The sequence below is a fragment of the Mus musculus genome, chromosome 7 (genome assembly GCF_000001635.26).
Source record: "Mus musculus strain C57BL/6J chromosome 7, GRCm38.p6 C57BL/6J".
Taxonomy (NCBI): domain Eukaryota; kingdom Metazoa; phylum Chordata; class Mammalia; order Rodentia; family Muridae; genus Mus; species Mus musculus.
In genome coordinates this window covers 108,319,653-108,341,150 of record NC_000073.6, presented here as the reverse complement: position 1 = coordinate 108,341,150, position 21,498 = coordinate 108,319,653, and the positions used below count along the sequence as shown (strand labels likewise).

Here is a 21,498-nt window from a genome sequence, read left to right as displayed (position 1 = left end):
GAAAGAGAGAGAGAAACAGAAAGGCAGAGAGATAGACAGGGAGAGACAGAGAAAGAGACAGAAGAAGAGAGCTTGGAAGACACTGCTCTAAATAAGATGTCTCCATCAAATCCTTGCCTCCCATCAGAGCACAGGAAAGCCCCCAGAAAAGGAGATGTAAAGAGTGTAAGAGACAGAGGCAGTGGAGAACAAGAAGAAAAGGGACCTCTAAATCAACTGGGTCAAATTCATATGAATGTACATAGACTGAGGAGTAACCACAGGGCTTGCAGAGGTGTACACCTAATCTGCATGTATTATAGCTTTTGGGTGAGTTTTGTATTTTATGGTACTCCTGAGTGAGTGAATGAGTGTACCTCTGGCTCTTGTGCCTGCTCTTGGATCTTTTTTTCCTTCTTTAAATTGCATTCTACAGGATCAGTGTAGTTGTTTTTGTTTCATCTTACTACATGTTATTTTGTTATGTCTTGTTATCCCTTAGACGCCTCTTCTTTCTAGTGAGAGATCAAAAAAGAATGGATCCAGAAGGGAGGCTTGGGTGTAAAACTGGGAAGAGTAGAAGGAAGGGAAACCATAATCTTGATATGTTTTAGAAGAAAATAATCTATTTTTAACAATAGGGTACATTCATGTAAAAAAAAATCTTCAAAATACTAAACTAAAAGGTAAAATATGTATGAAGAGGACATGTGTCTGTCTGTCTGTGATTCTCTGCCTCTGTTTACATCTGTTGTAGAAGGAAACTTTTCTAACAATGACAGAATAAGTCACAGATCTATGAGTATAGCAGTATATCATTAGGAGTCATTTTATTGGTAATAATTTTTGACCAGTAATATGTGATTTAACGCTATGTCCCTGAGCTATCTAATTTCTGGTTCATGATCACCAAAGCAGTGTCAGATATGGGTTCAGTTTTCTTGAGTGGACCTAAGTCAAATAAGACATTGATTAGCTCTTTCAACAATTTTTTTTGCCACTATTGTCCTGGAATAGTGTACAGGTAGGAAAGATTATAGATCCAAGGTTTGGTGGCAGCATAAGTATTCATATTTCTCTTTTGGCAGCCTTCCTAGTACTTCCCAAAACACCAGAAACCAGAAAGTAGGAGAATAGGCTTCGTTTAGGCACCATCTCTAATTAAATATTTAGTATGGTGTTCTCAGAATAGAGTCCAGCTGTACATTTACAGAGAGCAAACTATTGTCTTAGGAACACCCTGAGTTGTTTGGGCAATTTCATAGGATCCTTTTGGTTGACAACACAACTGAATGCAATCCAGTCAGAATACTGGAAGCCTTCTTTGGTAACAAGAGATGGACAGTTAAGGATCTATATTCTCCGTTATTTGGAGACCTCTTTAGGATCATCTTCATAAATTTCAGGAAGTTTTCACTGCATTTGATTTCCACATCATCCCTCAAATCCACCCTTAATTCTAAACATATCTGCCCATTCTCTCCACCTTCTATCTGCCACAAACCCTAGGTAGTCCTTTCATTACTGACTGTACCTTCCTTTTCATTCCACTTGTAAAATCTATTTCATTTCAACATCCCAGGGAGATTCACGTGTTTCTTCTAGTTCACTCCTTTGTTTCTAACCTCTCTGGGTCTAGATACTGTCATTTGGTTATGGAGAAGGTTCTTGGAAAGAAATAAGAATGAAAACCCAGTGTGGACTTCAGGGAGTTTAATAACAAGAAGTTTATTACCAATGTACTTAAGCCTAGTATAATTAAGAAAAACTTGCTGGTGTAATACAATCCTTGGTGGACAGGAGCACATAATTACAGTGAAACTCAACTCAGGGTATATTTCATTTCTTCCAAGAAGATAGAGTGTAGAGATATGCTACTTGTATTATCTAAAGGATCTAAGAGTCTTGCCTGTTCTCAGTCATACAGGTAGTGTAGAGGTCATTTAGGATATTAGGTGCCTCCAGTCTTAGTTGTGGGAGCTTGATGTAGCCTGGCCCAACAGATAACACATATCATCAAGCAGTTAACCAGTTAATCATTTCCAATTCCCAGCTTTCTGAATGGAAAAACATGTTTCTCATCTTTCCCATTAGAAAGACAATGGGAAATTCTTTGTGTTTAATACTCCTAGTTTCTCTGGAGATCTATAGTCTTAAGTATTTTCATGCTATGCTCCCAACAGGCTAACATTTATTTAATGGCTAATGTCCACATATCAGTGCCATATTGATCTTTCTGAGACTGTACTACCCCATTTATGATGATTTTTTTCCTGGATCCATCAATATGCCTGAAATTTTTATGATATCATTTTTAACAGCTGACTAATAATCTGTTATGTAAATATACCATATTTTCTTTATCTAATTGTTGGTTAATGGATATCTAGGTTGTTTATAGTTTCTGGTTATTATGGATATAATGGTAATTAACATAGTTGAGCAAATGTCCTTCTTGTAAGATGAAGCACCCTTTATGTTATGTTTAAGCTATAAGTTCAAGAGATGTATAATTGAGTCTTGAGTCAATTTTCATCTTTCTGAGGACAGTCATATTAATTTCCATAGTTGCTTTATAAGTTTGCACTTTCACCAGGAGTTCAATTTGGAGGAGTGTTCCCCTTACTCTACATCCTTACCAGAATGAACTTTCATTCGCATTATTAATCTTAGACATTTTTACAGGTTTAAGGTGGAATTTCAAAATAGTTTTGATTTATGTTTCCCTGATGGCTAAGGATGTTGAACATTTCTTTAAGGGTTTCTTGGCCAATTGAGTTTCTTCTATTCAGAACTCTCTGCTAAGATCTATACCACATTTTTAATTGTATTATTTGTTTTTGGTTTGGTTTTGATACATAGATTCTTAAATTCTTTATTTTGGATATTAGTGCTCTATTAGATGTGGATTTGGTTCCAAAAATCTTTTATGATTCTGTAGGCTGCTGTTTTGTCATATTGATGGTGACCTTTGCATTACAGGAGCCTTTCAGTTTTATGAAGTTCTCTTTATTAATTCTTGACTCTAGTGCCTACACTATTTGTGCTCTGTTAAGAAAGTCTTCATTTGTGCCAATGCACTCAACACTATTCCCATTTTCTTTCTTATCAGGTTTAGTGTATATGATTTCATGTTTTTATCTTTGATTCATTTGGAGTTGAATTTTGAGTATATCCATAAAAATATGGACCTATTTGATTTCTTCTACATGTAGATATCTAGTACTCTTTGAACAGTATGATTGGTTTTTGTTGTTGTTGTTTTGGTTTGGTTTGGTTTTGTATTGTTTTTTGTTTTGTTTTGTTTTTTTTCAAGACAGGGTTTCTCTGTAATAGCCCTGGCTGTCCTGGAACTCAATTTGTAGACCAGACTGGCCTCAAAATCAGAAATCTGCCTGCTTCTGCCTCCCAAGTTTTGGGACTAAAGGCATGCACCACTACCGCCAGGCTTTGATTAGTTGAAGGTGTACTTTTTTCCAGTGTGAATTTCTGGCTTCTTTTTCAACTGTCAGGTGTCCATAGGTGTGTGGGTTCATATATGGGTCTTCAGTTGTATTGACCATTCACTCAGCCATTCATTGATCAACATGTCTGTTTTTATACCAGTGTCAGGCAGGTTTTACTGATAAGATCTGTAGTATAACTTAAAATCAGGAATAGTTATACCTTCTAGAGTTGTTTCATTGTTCAGGACTGTTCTCACAATTCTCTCTCTCTCTCTCTCTCTCTCTCTCTCTCTCTCTCTCTCTCTCTCTGTGTGTGTGTGTGTGTGTGTGTGTGTGTGTGTGTGTGTGTGTGTGTGTGTGTGTGTGTGTTGAGGATGGTCCTTTCAAGGTCTGTGAAAAATATGTTAGAATTTTGAAGCTGATTGCACTGAATCTATATATTGCTTTTGGTCAGATGGCCATTTTTACTATGCTAATCCTGCCAATTCGTGAGCATTGGATATCTTTTCATCTACCTCACACTGATAAAGTGGCAATAACTTGAAAGTAGGTAGATCATGGACCCTAAGAGTAAACTATTATATCATGCTAAATAAATATGGAAATAAAATGATGCTTAGTGGCATACTATATCATAATCAGTGCCTCTTTCATTCCACATCAGAGAAGCCTCTTCTTGCAGTAGTTGGGAATTAACATAGAAATGAAAATGGACAATGTGCAGAGGGTGAGATGCTCTGAAGTAATCAATCCTACATAAAGTATTTTCATTAAACCTTTTCCCTCAAGGTTCTAGGATGCATGTAAAAGAAGAGATGGAAAGATTGTAAGAGCTAAAGTTGACAGTTGATTCCAAGTAAACAGTTCCTTCTGGGCAAAATAGCATTGATATTCATATAAATTCACAGAGACTGTGACCATCTATACACTTAGTTTCAATACTGACAGGGTCTGCAAACTGACATGGGGCATTAGCCACAGGCTACTTCCCTTAAACAGTAAGATATCTGTAGTTGATACCAACTGACAAAGGAAAAATCAATGCTATTCCAGTCTCATTGGGGATATCTACTACATTTTGAGGCAGACTCCATGCTCAGGAAGATAACCAACAAAAAATAAATTAAATGGTAATTTTGTACACTTGTGTAAATTTTACTTTTTTTGTATGATTTTACCTAATTCACCTATTATTTGTTTGTATTTTCTTTGTGTATGACCTTGTTTTGTTTTTGTTTCATGGATTTTTGTAAACTTGGGTGGGGATGAAGGGGAGGAAGTTCTTAGAGGAACTGTAAGAGGTAAAAATGTGATAGAAAATTATATTATAAGAAATTTTGGGTATATGCTTAAGAATGATATAGCTGGGTCTTCAGGGAGATAGATCTATTTTCAGTTTTCTGATGAACCTCCAGATTGATTTTCAGAGTGGCTGTAATCAGTTTGCCCTCCCACCAGCAATGTAGGAGTGTTCCTCTTTCTCTGCATTCTCATCAACATGTGCTGTCACCCGAGTGTTTGATCTTAGCCATTCTGATTGGCAGACTTTCAGGGTTATTTTGATTTGCATTTCCCTGACAACTAAGGGCTTTGAATATTTCTCTAAGTGTTTTCAGACATTCAAGAGAGATTCCTCTATTGTGAATTCTGTGTTTAGTTTTTTGTCCTATTGATGATGTCAAAGCTTTTACAAAAGCTTTCCAGTTTCACGAGGTTACATTTATCAATTCTTGGTCTTTAAAGCCTGAGCCATTGGAGTTGTGTTTAGGAAATTTCCCTCTGTGCCAATGAAGTTGAAGTCCTTTCACACTTTCTTTTCTATTAGATTCAATGTATCTAGTTTTATGTTGAGGTCCTTGATCCACTTGGACTTGAGCTTTGTTCAAGATGCCACATATGGATCTATTTTCATTTTTCTACATACTGACTGCCAGCTAGACCAGCACCATTTATTGAAGAGGCTGTCTTTTTCCATTGTATACTTTAGGCTTCTTTGACAAAGATCAAGTGACCATAGATATGTGGGTTTATATCTGTGTCTTCCCTTCTATTCCTTAGATTAAACCTGTCTGTCTGTGTACCAATACAGTTTTATCACTATTGCTCTGTATTACAGCTTGAGGTAAGAGATGGTGATTTTCCCAGATGTTTTTTTATTTTTAAAAATTGTTTTCAGTAGTCTGGGTTGTTTGCTTTTCCAGATGAATTTGAGATTTGCTCTTTCCATGTCTTTGAAGAATTGTGTTTTAGAATTTTGACAGGGATTGTGTTGAATTTGTAGATTGCTTTTGGTAGGATAGCCATTTTAATTATGTTAATTCTACCAATCCATGAGCATGAGAGATCACAACACATTCTGAGATCCTTAATTTCTTTATAGAGAGACTTGATGTTTTTCTCATACAGATCTTTACTTGTTTGGTTAAAGTTACATCAAGATCTTTTATATTATTTGTGACTCCGGAAAAAGGTGTTGTTTCTCTAATTTCTTTCTCAGCCCATTTATCATTTCGATAAAGTAAAGCTACTAAATTATTTGAGTTAATTTTTAACCAGCCGCTTGCTGATGTTGTTTGTCAGTAGTAGAAGTTTTCTGGTAGAATTTTTTGGGTTGCTTATGTGTACTACCATGTTATCTGCAAATAATTATACCTTGACTTATTTTTTGCCAATTTGTATCCCCATGGTCTCCTTTTGTTTTCTTATTGCTCCAGCTAGTACTTTGAGTAATATATTGAATAGATATGAGGAGAGTGGACATCCTTGTCCTGTCCCTGATTTTGGTGGGATTGCTTCAGGTATCTCTCCATTTAATTCGATATTGGCTGTTGGTTTGATGAATATTGCTTTTGTTATGTTTAGTTATGGGCCTTGAATTCCTGAGCAGTCTAATACTTCTAACATGAAGGAGTGTTTTATTTTGAGAAATGCTTTTTCAGAATCTGATTAGATGATCATGTGATTTTTTTTCTTTGAGTTTGTTTATATAGTGGATTATGTTAATGGATTTTCATATATTGAACCAAACTTGCATCCCTGGGATGAAGCTTACTTGATTGTAGTGAATGATGTTTTGATGTGGTTTTGGATTCAGTTTCCAAGAACTTTATTGAGTATTTTTGCATTGATATTAATAAGTAAAATTTGAAGTTCTCTTTTGTTGTTGGGTCCTTGTGTGGTTTAGGATTCAGAGTAATTGTGGATTTATAGATAGTGTTCCTTCTGTTTCTACTTTATGAAATAGTTTGAGGAATATTGGTATTAGATCTTCTTTGGAGAGCTAGTAGAATTTTGCACTAAAGCCATCTAGTCCTGGAGTTTTGTTTTGTTTTTATTTTTTTTTTGTTTTGTTTTTTGGGTTTTTTTTGGGGGGGTGGGTGGTTTTTAATGATTTCCTCTATTTCTTTAGGGGATATGGGCTTGTTTAGGTGGTTTAACTACTCTTGATTTAAGTCTGCTCTGTGGTATCTGTCTAGAACTTTATATATTGCATCTAGATCTTCCACTTTTGTTGAGTATGGGCTTTTGTAGTAGGATCTATGATTTTTTAAATTTTCTCAGTTTCTGTTATTATATTTTCCTTTTCATTTCTGATTTTTTTGGCTTGAATACTGTCTCTGTGCCCTTTAGTTGGTTTTGCTAAGGGTTTTTCTATTTTCTTGATTTTCTCAAAACACACACCGACAAACTCCAACTTTTAATATTGTCAATTCTTTGTATAATTCTCTGTGTTTCTATTTGGGGGATTTTGGCCCTAAGTTTGACTATTTCCTGCCCTCTACTCCTCTTGTGTGTGTTTTCTTCTTTTTTATCTAGAGCTCTCAGGTATGCTGTTTAGTTGCTTGTGTTGGATATCTTCAGTTTCTTTACCAGGGCACTTAGTGCTACAAATTTTCCTTTTAGAACTGCTTTCATTGTGTTCTATAAGTTTGTGTATGCTGTGTCATCATTTTTATTGAATTCCAGGTACTTTTTAATTTCTTTATTTATTTCTTCCATGACAAAGTTATCATTGGGTAGATAGTTGTTCAGTTTCCATGGGTATGTGAGTTTTCTGTTGTTTAATTGTTATTGAAGTCTAGCCTGAGTCTGTGGTGATCTTATCAGATGCATGGGATTATTTCAGTCTTCTTGTATCAGGTGAGGTTTGTTATGTGACAGATTATGTGGTCATTTTTGGAGAAGGTACTATGAGGTGCTGAGAAAAAGTTATATTTTGTTGTTGTTGTTGTTTTAGGGTGAAATGTTCTGTAGATATCTGTTAAATCCATTTGGTTCATTACTTCTATTAGTTTCACTGTGTCTCTGTTTAGTTTCTGTTTCAATGACCTGTCCATTGGTGAGATTGGGGTGTTGAGGTCTCCCACTATTATTGTGTGGGGTTCAATGTGTGTTTTGAGCTTTAGTAAAGTTTGTTTTATGAATGTGGGTGTCCTTGCATTAGGGGCATAGATGGTCAGAATCTAGACTTTATCTTGGTAGATTTTTCCTTTGATAAATAAGAAGTCTCCTTCCTCATCACACTTAATAATTTTGGTTCAAAGACTATTTTATTGGATATTAGGATGTGAACTCTAGCTTGTTTCCTGAGACTACTTTCTTGGAAGACCTTTTTTGATCCTTTTACTCTGAGGTAGTGTCTGTCTTTGTTATTGAAGTGTGTTTCTTTTTTTTTTTTTTTTTCAGCATAATGCTGGATCCTGTTTGCATATCCAGTCTTTTAGATGATGTCTTTTTATCGAGGAATTATGTCCATTGATGTTGAGGGATATTAAAGACAAATGATTTGTTGGTTCCTGTTATGTTTGTTGTTGTAGGCTATGTTATGTGCATGTTATTCTCTCCTGTTGGCTGTGTCATGAGATTATTAACATCTTGTTTTTACTTTGGTGTAGGAAACCTCATTCTGCTAGACTTTTCTTTCTAGAATCCTCTGTAGGTCTAAATTGGTAGTTAGATATTGATTGAATTTGTTTTTTTCCTGGAATATTTTGGTTTCTCCATCGATGTTGACTGATAGTTTTGCTGAATAAAGTATCCTGGGTTGGTATCTGTGTTCTCTTAGGATCTGTATGACATCTGTCCAGGCTCTTATGGCTTTTAATGTCTCTGTGTAGAAGTATGCTGTAATTCTGGTAGGTCTGAATTTATATGTTACTTGGCCTTTTTCCTGTACTGATTTTAATATTATTTCTTTGTTCTCTGCATTTAGTGTTTTGATTATTATGTGTTGAGAGGATTTTCTTTTCTGGTTCAATTTATTTGGTGTTCTATAGGCTTGTTGTACTTTTATGGCCATCTCTTTCTTTAGGTTGGGGACGTTTTCCTCTATGATTTTGTGGAAGACATTTTCTGATCCTTTGAGCTGAGAATCTTTGTTTTCCTCTATACCTGTTATTCTGTTCATTGTGTCCCATATTTTCTGGATATTTTAGTTAGGAATTTTTTATGTTTTGAGTTTTCTTTGACATGTGTGTCAATATCTTCTACACCTAAAATTTTCTCTTCTATCACTTGTATTCAGTTGGCAACGCTTACATCTGTAATTCCTGACCTATTTCCTAAGTTTTCCATTTCAAGAGTTGCCTCCATTTATGTGTTCTTTATTGTTTCTACTTCCACGTTTAGGTCCTGGATCACTTTGTTCAATTCCTTTATCTGTTTGATTGTGTTTTCCTGTATTTCTTTAACGGATTTCTTTCCTCTTTAAGGGCTTCTACCTGTTTACATGTGTTTTCCTGTACTTCTTTGAGTGAGTTATTTATATTGTCCTTAAAGTACTCTATTATATTCATGAGATAGGATTTTATGACAGCTTCCTGGTTTTCAGGTGTATATTGGTATATTCAGGGCTTGTTCTGGTGTGAGAACTAGGTTCTGATAATACCAAATATACTGGTTTCTGTTTCTTATTGTCTTGTACTTGTCTCTTGCCATCTGGTTATCCCTATTGTTTGATAGTCTGGGTGACTTTGTCTAGAGCCAGCCTCTTTTGTCCCTGGATTGCTTCAGGTCTCCTGGTAGGCCTGTGACCCTGAGGGTAGCAGACCTTCTGTGGGACCTTCAGACTATGGGGTCTTCAGAGGGGTATGCATGCCTGTGACCTGTTGCCTGGCTGCAGCAGATCTCCTAGGAGGCCTTCAGACTGCAGGGTCTATTGCTGTGCACGCATGAGAACTCCTGGGAGGCCTTCATACTGTGGTATCTTTAGAGGAGCAGGCAGGCTGGTGATTTGCCCTAGCAGAAGGCACCAGCTGGATGGGGAGTGGAAGTAGGAGTTGGAAGTTGGGGGATAATGGATCCAGCGTCCACTGGGCTGCTTGGAATTCCCAGCAGCTGTGGCTGTTAGGAAAGTTCCCTTACCAGTTATCCTCGGTACAGTGGACTTTCTAGAGGCCTTCACACTGTGGTGTTCTGTCACTGGAGAAAGCACTGGCCAGAAAGAAAACCAATTGTTTAAAACTGAGCTTCTCTGGGACCCTGAGAACATGGTACAATCACAAATCAGTGATGGTTAAGTTTAACCTTCAGCATCTCTACAGTGAGAGACAGCTCTGGAAGGTAGTTATGCAAAGATGTAGGACTAAACTCTGACAAACTGAAAGGAAAGGTTGCAAAAGTCTCACCTCTGACAGAAAAGTGCAGAACTACCCTTGATGGTCTGAATCAAATCTATATTAAGTCAGAAGTCAGCAGATAAATCAACCTCTGGAGCTGTCTGCCACTTGTTGCTCTAAATCACTGAAATGCTCTATGAGGTTAGTACTAAGAGGTTGATTTTGAAAGTATGACAATAGGTCTTCCATTTACACAGATCTCAGTGCTTTATTTGTTACTCACACTGAAGTATGCTATGATGCAGCCTAGATGGTAAATCTGAAACTCTCCAGAGAGGGAAAGTGCCTGTCCAGATAGCAAGTTACAAAGTTAAAATGCTTATTAGTGGCCTCTAGTACAAGAAGTTACTGAACAGAAGATAGCAGTGGTAGAAACCAAAGAATAAAAAATATACTCAACACCTATATGTCCCATGGGAAAGAGTTTACAACTTCCATAGTCACCAAATGGGAAAAAAGCAGTAGCATATTGAATGTTTGCTCATTCCTGCTTTTCTTCTTCCATCCTACCTATTTGCTTTATATTTTCAGGAAAACTGTTTATAGATTGATTGAAAAATATTTAGTAATATTTTCTTTTACTCCTTTGTTTTGATAATTTGATCCTTCTTCATTTCATCTTCTTGCATTTTACTTCATCTAGATTTTTACAGTTTGACTCTTCTTTAGTGATTCTATTTCTTTGCTTCAATCTATGTTCATATCTTTCACTGTGTTTTTTAAAGTTTCATTTAACTCCTTGTGTTTCCTCAGTCATTAGGGCATTTATTCATATATTTAAAGCTTTTAAGTGTATCTATTGATAATTGTTGTTTTTAGATGCTTATCTTGTACTTAATCTAAAGTACTCCTCTCAGCACCTATACCAACAAGTTTGCTGCTTCCTGGAGGAGACATATTGTCTTAGTTGCTTATGTTTATGCTGGGGTCTATGCATCTATAGCTAGGAAAATTGTGTTTATTGGTATAGCTATCCAGTCTCACTTTTGTTCAGTGAATGTTTCCTTCTTTAGATGTTGTTGGCCCAATCTGGGTCCTAGCCAAATGTAGCAATCTATGGGGTTTCCTGATAGACACTCTACTGGTTAATGGTAATTCACAAAGAAGTAGAACTAAGCTAGAAGAAATGGTTGGGACTTAAACATATGTTGTGGCCATGTGCTTTTTAGTACAGATTTTTCTGTGGGTCAGAGTGCATTTACAAAGGAATGGAAGTGGTCTAGAAGGAATGGTTGAAAAGGGTTGTGAGGGGATAAATAAGAGAACCCTGGGTCTGCACCAAGAACTCAAATTTTAAGAAGATAAAAATGAGCTAGGAAGAGGATTTAAACCACCAAGTGCCAACATATCTAAAAGTAGTCTGGAACAAAGATTCAGAAGACCTGGGAAATAATGCAATGCTTCAAAGCTTGGGGAGTATACAAAACTATAAGGCTCAGGAAGCTCAAAAACCAAGAATGATAAGACCGTTTCCCAAAGTTGTACAGCCAGTATTATTTACATGGGAGAGAATACTGGCTTGGCAAACTATGTGCAAGCTATATAAGAAATAACAGGAGTTGAGCTCTCATGAGTCATTCTGTATTCTGGGGTCGGCTTTCAGGAATGCATCTTTGATTTGGCCAAGCTCTTGTAATCAACTTCTCACCAATACTATAAGTAAACCCATAAACTCATTGAGTAATACAGGGATGGAATAATTTCTTTGGTCACTTGTCAGTGCCATGTCATATTTTGGATGACTATATATTCATCTAAACATTGTTGTTATTATCCAGAAGTCATACAACAATATATCTGTGACTTATATGATATTGTTATATTCACCAATAATTAATAAGAGCCTCCCCACTGCATATTAAATGAAGCTTCTTTTGGACAAAAATCCACAACTGGTTAAAATTCAGAGAGTAACTGGCCATGGGGTGTGAATTCTTAATTAATATACCTTCAATTTAACTGCTACACCTAACACTCAATGAACATCATAGAAGAGGGGACAGTAGAATATAAGAGCCAGAAGACCAGGATGCTTGGTACTATATTGTGTCTTCTAGACATAATAGGAAAATGACACTCATGAAATCTCAACAGTTTGACAGAATAAACTAAAACGTAGCAATGTCAATTACAGTTGACATGACAGCATGGGAGGAAGAAATATAATAAAGTCCTAGTCCTAGCTGAAAAACTATAGGCAGTTAATGGAATACTAAAGGGGGAGAATCAGTCTTCTCCAGGGACAAACTCATAATAGGTTATCTAGTCTCAAGTGGTCTTCCTTAATTACATATACATATCAGCAGCACTAAATGAACTCAGTGGTGTGTGTGTGTGTGTGTGTAAAACAATAATTTTAAAAGTTATAAATTTGAGAGGGAATTAGGAGGTAAAATGAAGAGGTGGTGGAAGAATGGGGGTAGAAATAATATGAATAGTTTGTCCATATATGAAGTCATCAACATTTAATTTAAAATAATGGCTATAAATGGGACTCTGTGAGATTTATCTTTTCTACATTTGCATGACTATTGGATTTACCACTGTTAAGGTCTTATTTAAACTGATATTTTTGAGTTGGTATTATGGGTACAGATTCTCCAGCATTTCTAGGAGACACATATATACAGATGACTTCTTAGTTCTTTGATTCTTGTATTTCTATTCCCTCTTTCAAGATGTTCACCTAACCTTCAGTACATGACTTGTGTTATAGACATATCCATTGAGCTAGATGCTCTACTGTAGCCTCCTCTAGCCTTGAGCAGGCTGATTCAGACCAGTGTTGCCACTGTGAATGAGACCACCTGGGGTGGAGCCTTCTGAGCCTAGAAGATTCTATTGTTCTGTCACCTGCTGCTACTCTTCTCCAAGATGCTGCTACCTGCTGAGAGGCTGAACCTGTCTTCCTGAGAATTTCCTGAAACAGCTGTCAACCTGATGATTGCCAATTGCTATTACTGCCAACTTACTGCTGTCAGACTAATTGCTTACCAGCAATTAGACAGGCATCAAGAGTGGGTCAGCTGGGGATGGGCTTTCCCCCTTTATAAGCACAGACTTTTAGTAAACATTGGGCTTTGATCAGACTTTGTCTTGGCCTTTTTTCTTCTCTCGCCCTTACCTCCCTTACACTTCTGGCCTCGCACTCAGACACCCAGTTCATGTGGCTGCGGGCAGCTACACTCTACAATAATTTGATCTCTGTATTTTAATTAGTCGTGGTTTTCTGTGATAGTCTCACGATACAAAGAGAATGTTCATTGATATGGAATGACAGCTTCACCTATTTGATGGCACAGGGATATGCTTTAAAACGCTGTTAGGAATTATGCTGATCTAGTAAAGTGGCAGTAGGAGATTCATAACCTCACATAGTAGGAAATGGTGATCCTCATTCACCCAGGGTACCTGGACAGATTAGTAATATCAGGCATGACTTCCAACATATTGAACAGTCTAACGCTAGAGGCAGAATAAATCACTTCCAAAAATGAACTCTCTAATTTATTATCAAATTCAAAATGGTCAACACTAAAATAGTATACACAGAAGAAACTAAGCAAACTGCAGAGGTTGTATTTACACATTTATGAACTAAAATATGTCTAATAAGAAAAGTCAAAGAGAAAAAGTCATCATCTTGAGAAGTAGGACATGGAGAGAAGAGTAAGGAAATGAAGGGAGGGAAGTGATATAATTATATTTTAATCAAAATAAAAATATCCTGGGATATGTGATATAAAATATGAAATTAATGTTAAATAAGGAAGTAGGTGCAGATTCCATATCAATCTCAAAGGCAACTGTTAAGAGAATGTGGAGCAGAAGACTTGCTTCCATACTTCACACGACATCAAATAAAAGGGTCTGTGCTTAATAAGAATCAACATTTTTTATCTTGATTTTAATAGCATGATAATGAAGCCAGTCTTGGTGCTGGGATGACATGGTATTTGGGGCTCCTGAGTAAAGTGTCAATTCAATCTCAGGAATGTATCTTCTATACCATTTGCCACATTCTGTATTTAATATGTGCATTTATGGTCTAGTGATTTCATTGATGTCTAAATTTCCTAAAAGTTTTAATTTCATTAAGCTACCTTTAGTGTTCATGCAGTTCTTATACCTATAACAAATATTCAACACTTATTGTTGAGAGAAAAGAATGAATGAACAATTCCCCCATATACATCCTATTATCCAACCTGACATGAATCATAAATTTATACTGATTTTAACATGACCTAAGAATACATTTAGAAAGTAGTGTAAATTTAACCTCTTCTAACTCTCATTTGCAAAAGTGATCGTGTGTGTGTGTGTGTGTGTTTGTATATATGTGTGTGTGTGATGTGTAACTTTATGATTTATGTCTGAGTTCATATGAGTTCAGGTGGTTGCATGGCATAGTATGCATATGAAGATCAGAAGACAATGTCACTGTAAGTCCTAACTTCCTACCATTTTTGAAACAATAATTTTTTTTTTTCTTTCACCAGTCCAAACTCCAGGTTAGTGGACCAGGAAGCTTTCAGTGAGGATTATGTCTTTGTCTTTTTTCTGACAGGAGTGAAAGGAGAAACGCTGGTGAAATTTGGCAGATGTTCTGTGTTCAAGCACTTTTATCAGGTAATATCAAAGTACAGTGTAGAGCTTAATGAAAGTAAGGTTCAGGAGAGGTAATCTGACTCTGGTAATCTGCCTTTCATCACATTTATAGTGTGTAAGCTTAGACCAGCTGTCCCAAATTTGAGGTATGAATTATGAATTATTAATTCTTACTGAAAACATCCATGCCTCTTTCTACACACTATATTCTAGGTAGCAATTATTTTTATACACTTGCCTATAAAAATTGTGCATACCTCAAATAATTATTCAACTTTGTATCTCATCATTCCCTATATTCACCAAAGTACCTAATAGTTGTTAATAGATGTATGTTACATCACCAACTAATATAATAAAAGAAAAATTGGTACACATGAACTAAGGAGACAAGTTCATTTTACCTAAGACAATTTGTTATAAAGTACATCCAATAATTAACAAGTAAAAGTACTTACCTAAAGAGGAAAACAAGAGATTACTTGAGATTGACAGACTCATTGAAAATTAGTTGTGGTTGTGTAAAATGAGTTGTTTACTACTCACTAGGAATGAGATAATGATCCCTGGTGCTTTAAATTCACACTGGAATCCAGTGCCTGTGCAGGGACTTATTTTCAGAGACAAACACTGAAAATGGAGACAGGTTTGCAGCTATAAAATTATAATAGCTTTAAGCTTATTACTTTACAATGAAGTCTTGATTGAAAAGGTAAGTTTTGAGATTTGTGAGTTTTGAAATTAAGTTTTGGTATTTATGAATTATGATAGAGAAACAAGTCACACAGAGTCAAGCAATTCTGTAAAAGAACAAAACAATCAGTCTTATAGAATCTCCATGTATTCCATAAGCAAATTATCCAAAATGATCAGGTATAAAAGTAAGTTTTCAAAGACTTTTTGTTTCAAAAGACAACATAATCTTCAAATGTGCACACATGTAGCATTCATCCAAAAGGCTAACAAGTGCACTAGCTTCGAAATACTTTGGTGGCTTATATTTAGGGGATATCATGCGCAAGGTCATACTTTGTTTATAGACAGAATAATCTAGCATAACAAGCATCACTGTGGACAAATGTAGATGGAAATATAGTTTTGGGGATGAGAGATCTGCCCCTTGTTAGGTGAAACTTCTAAACCTATTAATGTCTTAGTTTGGGTATTTATTGAGTAGTGTGTTCTGTTGAAAATTATGTGAATTTATTCTATCATACTACATTTAGAAAACACTGTGATGTTGAGAAAGGAAATGTTTCTTGATGATAGTGAATCATAATGTGCTAAATATTATTCATATTTTATAAATACATTTATTATTTTGTTACTTTAAAAAGTGATGATCTACCTAGAATCATTTAAAATATTTAATGAGCTTACAATAGGAAGTTTCATTTGTTATTTAGTGTGATTGCTTTTCATCTTCTCAGTTCTAACAAGAAAATTTAATAATTTTTTTAAAAAAATTCATCAAGACATGACCTTACTTGCAGAAGTGATAGACTTGTGATCAATGTCACCAACATACAGCCTCTCTATGTATTAATTGTTGGAAAGCTGAACTGCTACCATGTTATATGTCCATAATTTGTATGTATTCTCAACTCCATTGTCACCCTTCATTTATAGTGTGGTAACTATAAGTAATAGACTTCATATAAAATACTCTTTTTAAAGACTTGGTATTTTAATTTGTGTGTATGAGTATTTTCTACATATATATGAAAACATATGCATGAGTAGTGCTTTTGAAGATCAGAATAGGGCATTGGTTCCCCAGAACTGGAACTATGAACTCCTATGAGAAAGTGTATGAGTGCTGAAAATAAAGCCGAGGTGCCCTAAAGTCAAAATGGACTCTTTTTGTTTTGTTTTTAAATTTTTTGTTATTTTATTTATTTACATCTCAAAAGCTATCCCCCTACCAGATTTCCTCTCCTCAAACACCCATCCCATCCTCTCCTCCTGCTTCTATAAGGATGCTCCCACATAAACCCACCCATTCCCACCTCATTGCTCTAGAATTTCCCTATGGTGGGGCATCATTGAAACATTTCTTGATCCCCATAATTATGTTACTTTACTTCTTATGTATGTTCTTTAACTTAAAACTGATTTCTACTTCACAACAAAACAGTAACATACTAATGGATCATAGAAATAAAAAAGAATAAAGACATGTACAAAATGTTAAATCCTGTACTGGTAATATACAATGCCTCCAATAAAACTTATCACAGACATGTCTTCCTTGAATAATTCTATGCGTTTGTATTTTAATTCTTTGTTACACTTATAGTAAATACATGTTATTAAAACTCATATTATTTTATATTTATCTATTCATTTGTGTGAAGAGAATGGTGCAGGAAACATGCCATATGTGTGCATGCCAAAGAACAATACTCAGAAGTTATTTCTCACCTACCACCTCGAACTCTGGCTGCCAGGAGTCAGGATTGATAGAGAGAACCTTTATGTGAATAGCCACATCAGAAGACTAGGTCTCATAATTTTAAATCTACAGCTTTAATGACAATTATGTATGTTTTTATAAATAAATGTAAATAATAGGTAAATGTTATATATCTCATATTCCTAGGATTTCTGCTTAAACAATTTTGAAAGTCTTACTTCACACAAATATATAAACAGTGGAAACACTGAATAAAATAATCATTTTGGTACAATTTTTTTGAATAATATATATTAGCTTCTGATGTTCTTTATGAACGTACTAAATGAAATCAAGTGAACTATTTGTAAATACCTTCCTGTTCTGTCGCCATCACAGCCTTGATCTGGCACCAGCTACACTGCCCCATGGCTTTCCTGGAGGATGGGAACCACACTGCAGTGACAGAGTTCATTTTATTGGGATTAACAGATGACCCAGTCCTCAGAGTCATCCTCTTCACCATCATCCTGTGCATCTACCTGGTGACTGTGTCTGGGAACCTCAGCACAATCCTTCTCATCAGAGTATCGTCCCAGCTCCATCACCCTATGTACTTTTTTCTTAGCCACGTGGGCTCTGTTGACATTGGCTACTCATCTTCTGTCACACCCAATATGCTTGTCAACTTTCTGGTGGAGAAACACACCATTGCCTACCTTGGATGTGGCATCCAGCTCAGCTCAGCTGCTTTCTTTGGGACAGCTGAGTGCTTCCTTCTGGCCACCATGGCTTATGATCGCTTTGTAGCAATCTGTAACCCACTGCTTTATTCCACAAAAATGTCCACACAAACCTGTATCCAGTTGGTTGTAGGATCTTATACAGGGGGGATTCTTAATGCTTCTTTTGCCATAATTTCTTTTTTTTCTTTTCTCTTCTGTGGGCCAAATAGAATCAATCACTTTTACTGTGATTTTGCTCCTTTAGTGGAACTCTCTTGTTCTGATATCAATGTTTCTGTAGTCATTACCACAATTTTTTCTGCCTCAGTTACTATTATTACAGTGTTTGTCATAGCCATCTCCTATACCTACATCCTCATCACCATCCTGAAGATGCGCTCCACTGAGGGTCGACACAAGGCCTTCTCCACCTGTACCTCCTACCTCACTGCAGTCACTCTGTTCTATGGAACTGTCACATTCATTTATGTGGTTCCCAAGTCCAACTACTCCACTGACCAGAACAAGGTGGCATCTGTGTTTTACATAGTTGTGATCCCGATGTTGAACCCCCTCATCTACAGCCTCAGAAATAATGATATTAAGGGTGCTCTCAAGAGACAGCTTGGTAAGAAAACCTTTTCTTAGAATATATATATATATCCCAATGGCCATCACCCAAAATGATGTGACCCTCTTTTCATTTTTTAGTTATTATCCTTTTTATTAATATTTACACCCCTCATTTTGTTTTTCTCATCCTATATATAGATTTTTTTGTTATTTCTATTTTTTTTGTATTTTACATATGCCTTTGTGAATTTTATACATTGTGTTTTGATAATGGTCCACCTTCTCTCCAGCTCCTTTCAGTCGTATAGCTTCTTCTCCCTCACTCCCAATTCCATGTTCTTTTATCTTGTCAAATAATATTTGTGCTGCCTGCATACACTTAGTTGTATAGGAATCACCTGAACCATGACTAGCCTTCCAGGGGATAATTTTTCTTCATCTGACAGATAATCACTTTTCAATAACTCTTCAACTGGGTATGGAATTTGTATACATTTCTCTTACCCTTTCTTATATTTTATCTGGTTTGTATTTATAGATGCTAACAAAGCTAATGTGCATCATACCTACAACATTCAGTTGTCTCCTCAAAACTATGTATTTTGCAGTCAACTACCACCTCTGGTCCTTGCAATCTTTACACACACTCTTTCACAATGATTCTTGAGTTTGGAAAGAAAAGAATATAAATGAGATGTTCCATTTAGAGATGAGCATTCCAGTTTCCAACTCTCTAAGCATTGACAAGTTGTATATTAATCACCATCTACTACAAAAAGAAGCTGTGCTAATGATGGTTGGGAAATGTATGAATCTAAAACTATAATGATAAGCCATTATAAGTAGCATAATACTATGTCCAGCTAGCAGGATAATGGTTGTAATTCTTCCCTAGGATATATGGCTTCTCCAGAAGGTTTGGCCCCTAATATAGTGTTAGATGTGGGTTTCATCTTACTGAGCTAACCTTAATTCCAGTCAGAAACTAGTTGATTACTCCTATGACATTTGTGCCACTATAACAGCAGCAAGGGTATCTTGTCAAATTGGTTAGCTTGTAGAAGTCACATGACAAATTTCCTAGACTACACATATGATATTTAAAATCATGGTCATAATAGGCTTCTCCTAATTTAACATTTTAATTCATTACATCCACTTCAAAATTTCAAAATAGAATCCAGGTGTTCTATCTTCCCAGTTTCTCCTTGAATGACCCTTACTTGCTTTTTTTTTTTTTGGGAGATTATCAGGATCAGTGTTCTTGCTATTATCCATCTGGCAGTGTTTTGCCATTCTGTATATATACAGGACTTTCTTAGTTTTCTGCCCAAATGCCACTTGCCCCATGGTGCTTTCTTTGATATTCTACTCAAGCTAATATCATGAACTTCTACCACATTGCCACAACTACCTTTACCACCTCACATCAGTTCTATTTTGTCTTCTCCACCATATTTCTTAGTTTTAAAAGTTTGATTCTTTTCTAGACTACTATCTATTGCAGTATCAACTTCATCAGAATTATTTTATGTAGTAACATCTTTAGTATCTACTTGGTCCTACAATACAATAAATACTCAGCATCTAGAAAAATGCTTCAATGCTTATCCTGTATCTACCAATAAATCAATTCCAAACTCTGCCACAATATTTCCAAAAGAATTTGAATTAATGAAGGCAGATAATACTGGGTTTTGATATCTTTTTCCTTTCTTCTTCCTAAACTATCCTCGAACATGTGAAGAGGGAACAAGAAATTTTCAGATATATAAATTTTGTTTTTATATTAGTCATTAACTTATTTCTCAATTGTCTAAGTTTAGATAATCTTAATGTAAAATGCAGAAAATAGTTGAACATTCCATTGAATCTCAGACATGCAGATTCAATGTTAATTGAGAAGCTAATCTTTATGTTCCAGAATTTGGAGTTCACATTATTAAAGTTCTAAAGTCTCATGTAGTTAAAAGCATCTTAAAAATGTATCAAATATTTTGAAGTGTTCGTCAAGAGATAAAGACTAAGAACAAGCTTTCAGAATAGATAAGTATACATCTCCCAACACAAGTGTTGTTAAGATGGAGAAGTCTTAGTGGGAAAAGTCAATGCCACCTTGCCTGATAATCTGACTTTGACCCTATTACTTATATGATCAAAGAAAAAACCCAAGTCACACAAGTGCTCTCTGTCTCTCTGTCTCTCTGTCTCTGTCTCTGTCTGTCTGTCTGTCTCTCTCTCTCTTTCTCTCTCTCTCTCTCACACACACACACACACACACACACACACACATACACACACACTGAGAAAGAAAAGTAAATAATGAAGTGACTAAACAGACCAAAATACACAAGGGGATAGAATTAAGAGTAGACTGGGAAATTGGGTGGACTGGAGATACAGCTCAGTGAATAAGAAAGAGCATATTCTACTCTTGTGGAAGACCTGGGTTTAGTTCCCAGAACCTACATTGTGGCTCACAACCATCTATAATTCCAAGTCATGGGGATTCAGCATACTCTTCTGCCTTCTTCATGTAACAAGCAGTCACATAAAAAGTAAAAATAATTTTTAAAAATGAAAGGAGCAGGCATTGACGAGAACAGGTCTATGGGAATTTAAGGAATCATTCTTCTTTTTACCCTAGTCTTGAATCTCACAGTGTCTGTTCCTATGAAAACAATGGCCACGGTATTAGTAACAAATTTTACTGACACATAATTAGCCTCTGATATTTTACTTTATATGGGAATCTCAACAGTAGAATATTATGTATTATAGCACCCATTCACTACATCTGGACCTTGAAAGTTTGATGCCCCTTCTCTTTGATCTCATCTAACAGTCAAAATTTTCTATCACCTAATATTTTTTATCTGTAATTTCCTTATGTTATAACTTCTCTACATTATTTTCATGGTCAGAGTTACATAATCTCTGACTTCTGGTCAGAGTTTGCTTCCTAGTCAATCTCCTGGAATTATAGGTGTTAACATTTTCTATATACAACTAATCATTTTGTAGCCTTGCATGAATCATTTCAGTACTTTCATAAGGATATGTCTTCACATGGAATTTATAGCTTCTGAAAGCCTATAATCAGTGGATAGCATCTGTCACTACTTCCCATCTTCAAAGCAATTCTCATATTA

The 21,498-nt window shown here is 35.7% G+C and overlaps 1 protein-coding gene across 1 annotated transcript; it reads left to right on the top strand.

Moving 5' to 3' along the window:
• Positions 1-17,476: 17,476 nt before the first annotated feature.
• Positions 17,477-18,421, top strand: Olfr492 (olfactory receptor 492). Its single transcript, NM_146497.1, has one exon. It carries the CDS (start codon positions 17,477-17,479, stop codon positions 18,419-18,421), a length of 945 nt encoding a protein of 314 aa, NP_666708.1.
• Positions 18,422-21,498: the final 3,077 nt, after the last annotated feature.